Consider the following 8,373-nt stretch of genomic DNA (forward strand, 5'->3'; position numbering starts at 1 on the left):
AAAAAAAAAAAAAAAAAAAAAAAAAAAAAAAAAAAAAAAAAAAAAGTGGTGTATTTTAATTCGCATCTGAACAAAATCTGTACTTCAATGTCTCTTAAGTCATCTTTAATTTATAGATGCCTTCTTCCTCCTTTTTCCCCATTACAGTATGTTTGTTTGAGAAACTGGGTCACGTGTTGTGTGAGTTTCCCACATTCTGGATTTTGCACATTGCATCCCTGTGGTATCCTGTTACATGTTCTCTTGTTTCTTGTATTTGCTATAAACTGATAATTAAATTTAGGACTTGGTCAAATTCAGGTTTAATTTTTGTTTTGTTTTTGTTTTTGTTTTTTTGTTTTGAAGAGACTTCCTCCTAGGTGGTGGCATGTATTCCCATCTGGAGGACATCAGGCTGTTTGTCTCCTTTTCTGTGATGCTGAAATTGATTAGTCAGTTTTGGGCACAGGATTTAGCCTTATTCATTCATTATAAAGCACCTCATTAGCCTTTAGCCTAATAATTTTAGCAGCCATCGATGATCATTGCCTAGATCTATTATTTCACAAAAGGTATGATATTTTTCAAAGTAATGTTTAAGAGCTAGGATGTGATTGAGTGACAGAGCTGCATGATTTTTCTAAGTTTGATGGCTCAGCATTCACCTATGAGCCAAGTCACAGAGAATCTTTACAGAGCTAAAACGCAGAGAGCATCAGCCTGAAAGCTCTGCACAAAAAGGAGCCCAAAGTGACACAGTCATCTTTCTACGGAGAAGGCATTCTCATGGGACAATTTCACAGGCCCAAGACTAAAAGGGAAAAAGCAATGTTTTTGGTTTTTGTTAAATAATAAAGCTTGTACTTCATCAGGCTTTTAGTGTAATATTTGTATGTTACTGTTTTATTAAAAATTGCAGCAGAGAAGAAGTGTTGAGAAACACCATTGAAATATCCCCACTCCTTCAACCCATTTCTCTGTTGGGGTTTGGGAGTCAGGGCTGTGAATAATCGCCCTTACTGCCCTGCACCCTGATGGCTGTGATGATTTTCCACTGCCAACCTTGGAGGAATAGGAGGAAAGCAGAGGAGACCAGCTTGGAAGGTTCGAGAAGGATATTCCAAACCAGCAGCTACTTGTTGACAGGAATTCAAGGTGACTTGACTCCTAACACTGGAGGATCACTTAGAAATTATCTGCTCTGACCTCTTTGCCAATCCAAGAATCCCTCCAAAAGAATCTGGCAAATAGGGGAAAATTAAATTCTGTACTCTGTGGTATTCATCTTATTCTGTCCTACTCTATGGGACTATACAGTCCTCGAAGACGGGGAATTTATCTAAATCTTTTGTTTAATCCCATATAGGGTGTCAAAGATAAACACAGTTGGACATTAGTTGAAGCAGTGAAAACAGATATTACTGAGTAACTATTGACAGCAGGGGAGAGAGCTGAGCTCCATTCCGATTTGTGAACCAGTGACTGGATATTTTAAAGGGAGAATGAGGGAGGGGGTCAAGCGTGGACTCAGTAGGGTCAGAGAAGTGAAAACTTACCATTTTGGTAAATGTGATTAGGCCAGCTGTGGCTGTTAGCTGGCAGTTTATCAAAGTCAGGATTCTGTCCTTCCACAGACATTGGGAGACAGAGGCCCCGTCCTTCCTGTTGATTGCATTTCAGAGGAATGACTCTCAGGTCCTTGAGAAAGACAGTTCAGAGCTGTAAGAGCTGCATATTCACAGTCAAGCTCTTTTTCATAAATGCTCTAAGAAAGGGAGGTTAGGGGCCTATAGTTTGTTGGCTAGAACGAAGAGTAAATTCTCCTGGCAGCACTGAGGTTTCTCAGGGAGGCATTTTAATGGGGGACGGTGCTGGGGTCATCCTAGGGACGTGGCTTTATGCTGCTAGAAGTTATGCTAGAGTTTTGTTATCTCCTCGTGCAAAGATTCGGGCAAAGTTTTGTTGTAAGCTTAGAGTTCTGCAGTTCTCGAGGGTCTAGAACGTGGCTTAATAAATGTGTTGACTGAACGAATTTAAATAAATTTAATTTCCTCTATTCCCAGAGGAAGGGGGTCGACCAGAGTGCCTTTATCTAGTTTATTATCTATCCCAGAAGAGCTCACTTCCCCTTAGTGCTAGTCTTGGGCCGGAATCAGGAATAACATCTCCATCCATCATCTTCCTTCCCCACGTCCACCTAGCTGTTCTCGTCAGCAGGGCCAGCTGTGCATCTCTCCTCTTGAAAGCTAACCTCGTGTTTGTGAATGAGGAATTTTATCTTCCTACCTCAAATAGTTTGATTTTTTGAAATAATTCAATGTGGATCAATCTTTTATAAAAAGGAAAAAATATTTTCAAATCTAATGCAGGTTTCTGAGCACTGTTAAGAAGGGACAGCTCAAATGTCTCTTATCCAGAGAATTATACCTAAAGCAGAGCAGCATTTGTGGCATATTCTTTCATCAAACTCTTCCTTCACAGCATTTTTCTCAGGTTGTAATGTATGTATTTGTACGATAATTTTTAAATATATGTCATGGAAACTATGTCTCTATTTGTTCACCATTGAAAGGTCATCACCTAACACAGTGGCTAGAACCTATTAGATATATCTCCAAATGATCTACTTAATGAATAAATAAATGAATGTCTTTCCATCTTTCCTTGTCTTCTCCTATAAGATAACATTGACAGTGTGAAAATGCCACTGAATAGAAACATGGTGAATGAATATTTGCAAAATGTCATGGACCTTGAGTTGTGTTTCAGTGATTCTTCTTCTCTTTGTAGATTCCTTACCTATTCCTACCTCTTGGCCTTCAACACGTGGCTGCTGCTTGCACCTGTTACCCTGTGCTACGACTGGCAGGTCGGCAGTATTCCTCTGGTAGAGACCTTATGGGACGTGCGGAACTTAGCCACCATCTTTCTGGCAGTTGTGATGACCTTATTGAGCCTGCACTGCTTAGCAGCCTTCAAGGTAATTTTCTCAAAAATCAAACGAACCTAGTGCATTTGAAGATAGATATTTTAAGCTCAGTAATGTTCTTTGTTTCACATGGGTTTGGGTCTAAATTGACTCTACTCTTTTGTCTCTAAAACTTTGTGTATTTAAAGTTTTTCTAGTAAGTAATAGATGTTTTAAAGACTTCAGCAGGGTTACTAGACGATGGCCACCTTAATTATATTTCTTTGACTGTTTCTACCAACCCTGTAGAAATTGGATCTGAAGTCATGTAATCAAGAAGATTTTTCCTACTGGTTGGCTAATTTTTGAAGTAATTTGTTTGATTTAATGTAATGATAACTGAAATTGTGATAAATAATATATTTATAAATGCTTAAAATATGGTTAAGACTACTTCTACAAATAACTGCCTGAAGTAGTTGGGTGATTTCTCTCCCCCCCAAAAAAAGTATAAAACTGTACAAAATTATTAAATACAACTATTTCAAAAATGATTGAGGTAGCAAAGAACTTGAAAACGTTTACTTATGAAAAACTACTACTTCATTGGATAAAATGCTTCTTGCCTAAGGATGTTCCTCCCATCCTCCTATATCTGGTAGTAAAAATCCATAGGTGAACTGGCTGGAAGTGGCTGATTTGGTTTGGGAAAGAAGCAAAGCAGCTGGAAATTTAAGGGGGAGATTTTAGAAGCAAGAAAATTGTAGAAGGACTGAGATAATATACTGTTCACACATTCATGGCTCATTGTTAAATGACATGTGCACATGGAACTCTCTAGGAAGTACAAGCAAAGTTAAAAGCCTGGGAGACTTACTTATTTGCTGCAAGTTTGAATGAATTCTTTAACCCCTACATGGGTTGGGTGGCAGAGGGTGGAAGCTTCACTAGCTGTGAGTTGTCTATGTATAACTTCTGTCCAAATCATTGGTTAATCACAAAGCCATGCAGGCACAATAGAGATCCCCAGAGATCCAGGCAAACAAAAAAACAAAAATATGGAGCACAAATCTCACTGCTCTGCAGAGAAACAGATTAGATTTTCCAGTTTAGCACAAGCAAGTACATCACATATATTAAAATAGGAAAACCAACAATTTCAGAAGAGCAAAATAGAGTCCAGAGTCACTTTCTTAGAAGGCCTACCTTAAACACCCTATTTAAATGCAGTCCCATACTCTTCACTCCTTTCCTTATCTCCCTTTCACTTTTTAGCTATTCCAGTTTCTAAAATGCTATATGATTTGGTTATTTTATTTAATGTCTGTTTCCACCAACTAGAACATACGCCCCATGAGGACAGAGATTTTTTTTCTGTCTTGTTCACTACCATAGCTTGCCACACTTAATATTTCTTACCAAAATTTTATTGTTTGCCACTCAGTATATATTATCTAAATGAATAATAGTACAAGAAGTTATCAATTCTGTTCAGTTAGATTTTGGTTTGCAGAACCTTTTTTGTTTTTTTAAGTGAGTTATGTATACTCAAGGCTATAAAAGCACTGTGCTCAGTAGCTGTGTGCAGTATCTGGGGGTGAATATGAAGTTTGTTTTATTAGAATCTGGCCTTGGCTTATGGTTTGGCATGCCTGCTATATTGTAATTGATCTGCAGGAGCAAATGTAGTAAAGCCTGGATTGGTATGTCAGTGAGGGTTTTCCCTGACTCCCTCCCAACTCATTAAGGAGACTGGTGGGTCCCCACAGGCTGTCATCATGGTCAGGTGTGTTACATATGAACTTTCATGATGGCAGTAGACCTGGCACACAGGCAAGCCTTGGCCCTCCCTAGAGTGTTTTTAATAATGTGATGAATGAATGAAAACTTCCTCTTTGGAAGGCTGCTAATCCTTTTCTTTCATGGGATTTGTTTCAAAATCACTTAATGCATTGTGGAAATATTAGCAAGTCATTCAAGCTGTGGTGATAGCAAAATTGTACTCTTCTGTGTTGGCTTTCATCTTGAAAATTCTTTGCAAACATTGACTAGAGCCTCCAGCAATTCTTGAAGGCCACTTGTACTTTCTATATTTTCTTTTTTCAGAGGTTGGAGACAGAGGTTTGGCCTGTAGGTCATGTTTTTGCAAACTGTCTTCTCTTTTCTTTATCTACTTACATAGTAGAAGGAAGATAAGAATCAGGTCTTAAAAGTCAGGGTCTCCTGTTAGTAACTTCTCGAAGTGGGAATAATCCTGCTTTTTGTGTGTGTGATGATTAATTACTAGGGACATGGTATTAAGGGCTTTCACTCTGAGACAATACACAGTAGGATTAATCTTTTATGAAAACAGAAGTTTTGATTTATGGACATTCTTCTGTGCTAGAAAGAATCAAGGGATGAAATATTTGTTATAATAACAGCAAAATAAGCACAGTTCTGCTCACCTAGAATATTTCCACATGATATGTATACTGTGTCAGTAAGCATTGAGTTGAAATTATTTTATAATACCTGGGTATGTCCTTAAATTTTGAAAGTGAGACTATATAATACGTTTCTAGGAAAAAAAAAATATTGGATAAACAATTATATGCACTGAGTCTAGAAAATCATAGAAAATATTTCCTTTATTTTAACCTTTGATTTATTCTCAATCATACGAAATGAACCTTGGCTTATATTCAGAGGAGAATCTGTTCTCTTTAGCTTCACTACGTCTTCCTCTCTCATTGTGTAAGCATTGATTGAATGCCTAATAGCTGCTGGGACTAGAGCAGTGAACAAAATGAAGATCCTGCCTGCGTGGAGCTTACACTTAAACACTTACAGTATGTCTGTATATGCCAAGTGTTAAGTGTTGTGAAGAGGTCAGAGCCAGCCTCATAGATCAGGTGAAATTTGAGCAGAGACATGAAGAATGTGAGCGAGTGAGCCACGTGGCTGTCTGGGCAAGAGCATCCCAAGTGAAAGGAAAGCAAGTGCCAAAGCCCTAAGGCAGGAAGGTATGGAGCCTTCACACACAGCAAGGGGGCTGCCATGGCTGGAGCAGAGTGAGCCAGGGGCAGAGCTGTGTGAAATGATGTCAGAGAGATCGAGTGAGTGAGTGTGTGTGCACACACGTGTGTGTGCCCAGAGGATCAGGCCTCCATCTTTGGAAGCCTTTGCCGACATTCCCTTCTGCTGCCGGGCTTCTTACACGTGGCCCCTGGCTCTGTATTGTCTAGTTTTCTTCTTGATGCGGTGAGGCCATGGAGGGCGGGAAACAAGATCAGGGAAAAGAATTCAGGTTCTTTAACTTCTGTGTGTGCTTGTGGGGGATACGAGGTGGGAATTGAAGAAAAAGAGCAGCCTTGCAGTCAGTAAGGGCTCCAGAAGACATACAGATCTTTCTTTTGCTAGGATTAACCAGCTTTTTTTTTTTTTTTTTTTTTTTNAGAGGATCAGGCCTCCATCTTTGGAAGCCTTTGCCGACATTCCCTTCTGCTGCCGGGCTTCTTACACGTGGCCCCTGGCTCTGTATTGTCTAGTTTTCTTCTTGATGCGGTGAGGCCATGGAGGGCGGGAAACAAGATCAGGGAAAAGAATTCAGGTTCTTTAACTTCTGTGTGTGCTTGTGGGGGATACGAGGTGGGAATTGAAGAAAAAGAGCAGCCTTGCAGTCAGTAAGGGCTCCAGAAGACATACAGATCTTTCTTTTGCTAGGATTAACCAGCTTTTTTTTTTTTTTTTTTTACATCATTTTAGGCAATATATATGCTTACAGTCTTTGTTTCTTCTCCAGTTTATCAAAAACCATCCTTTGCCTTTCTACCTTGTTGTTAACCAGAGAATCAGAAAGGGGGCATAGTGTACTCCGTCCCGTTACAATTGTATTTATACTTATTTGAATTTTTATTAATACTTTAATAATTAACTTTACAAAGCTGCAAATTAACGCATGCGAGAAACAAAACAGCAGAGGTACCTCCACAAACCATTCCCCCACCAAATCCCACCCTCCATGGACTTTCTTTGAACAATTTTTTTCATGCATTTTTACATTTATTGAAACAAAACTAAATTCATTCTTTTCTAGAAGTTGTTAGACACTATTACAAATTGCACTTCCACATCCTGTTGGACTGTTCCTATAAGCAACTCTCAAAGTAGACGTTTGAATTTTGGCAAGGTCTTGTCCAGACTTGAGTGAGAGAGCTAGGATACAATCTAAATGTTTCTTTTATCTAGAAATAACAACTGAATGAATTTTGGGATTGTTTCTAGTTTGTTCTATTTTCATGGCATGAGAAATGTAAGACCTCTAGGTATAGTTTATTATCTATCCCAGAAGAGCTCGCTTGACATCTTTGAAAATTTAAAAGAGCTTGTCTTATCCTGTGACATTCCTTCATCTCCTCCTCCTTTCACACCCATTATTCTGTAGGAATACATTTAAGCTTATGTTACATAAGGTAGAGAACAATTTAGAAATTCATTATTGGATTAAGTTCTTTTTAACAATGAATTTTGAGGTGAATTTGCTCCCACCCTTTGTGATGAAGATAATTGCTCTGTGAAAATGTATGTTCCATGGAGATAAAGGAAATTTAAGCCACAAAAGCTGTTTATTCCATTCTCTAATATGAATATTGAATGTTTATGCCCCACAAGAACAACAGGCTGAAAATGCACTTGGGTTTTTCTTTACAACTCTTACAGACTTTATGTCACACTGTTGACTTGCAATAAAAAGTGACATATATCAGGAAAGTAGCCAGTCTAATTTGGATTGTTTAGGAGAGTTAATACCATTGGTACTATTCCTTATAGTTCCTTGTTTCCCATATCCTCTAATGTGGTTTCCCTGCATTACAGAGGAAACACCACTAAATTATAGTTAAGAGCAATTTATTTGGTATTGGTTCTTTGTTACATTCTCATAGGGTGTCTTGAGATTTTAAGGTATTTTTATACCTTTTATAATCTTGTAGCATACTTGTTAAAGGAAAACCTGAAGAAGGAGAAGGGTTAATGAAATCTGACTTTCCTAATAATGGCCTCAGTGATGGCATGTCTCTTGAGAATGGACATTGGACAGTGAAAATCCTACCCCCTCAACCCCCTTAAGTATGGGGCTTTGAGGGTTTTCTTTTCCTTTTTTTTTTTTTTTTAATTTTTGGTAGGGGTCATAGTTTTGTCCCCATCTATCTTTCCATTCTTAGTCTCCCACATCACTCCTTTGCAACCAAGAAAAATTGTAGGCTATAGCTCTGACACTTGGAAAATAACAAAATTTCAGGTCCAAATGAGGACAAATTTGCAACCTGGCCATTGGAAGTGACCACTAGTGACAACTTGGTGGAAATGGAAGGAGGAGGTGGGGACGGGGCTAATGCATCTCCTCACTTAGGCAGGCAGCTGTGCCCATCTCAGGGCGTCCCTCCATGCATTGCTCTTGATCTGCCTCCATGCTGGTCCATATCACAGCCCCTATCACCCCAGTC

At 38.8% G+C, this 8,373-nt stretch overlaps 1 protein-coding gene across 1 annotated transcript in view; it reads left to right on the plus strand.

The window, feature by feature from the left end:
* Positions 1–8,373, plus strand: part of TMTC1 (transmembrane and tetratricopeptide repeat containing 1) — a gene marked incomplete at its 5' end in the record, with an annotated part of 170,532 nt that overhangs the window by 17,617 nt on the left and 144,542 nt on the right. Inside the window, one exon of the mRNA XM_008573589.1 lies at positions 2,770–2,959. Coding sequence (XP_008571811.1) covers positions 2,770–2,959 — 190 coding nt within the window. The remainder of the gene's footprint in view (positions 1–2,769; positions 2,960–8,373) is intronic.

Source organism: Galeopterus variegatus, unplaced genomic scaffold, assembly GCF_000696425.1.
Source record: "Galeopterus variegatus unplaced genomic scaffold, G_variegatus-3.0.2 Scaffold937, whole genome shotgun sequence".
NCBI lineage: Eukaryota > Metazoa > Chordata > Mammalia > Dermoptera > Cynocephalidae > Galeopterus > Galeopterus variegatus.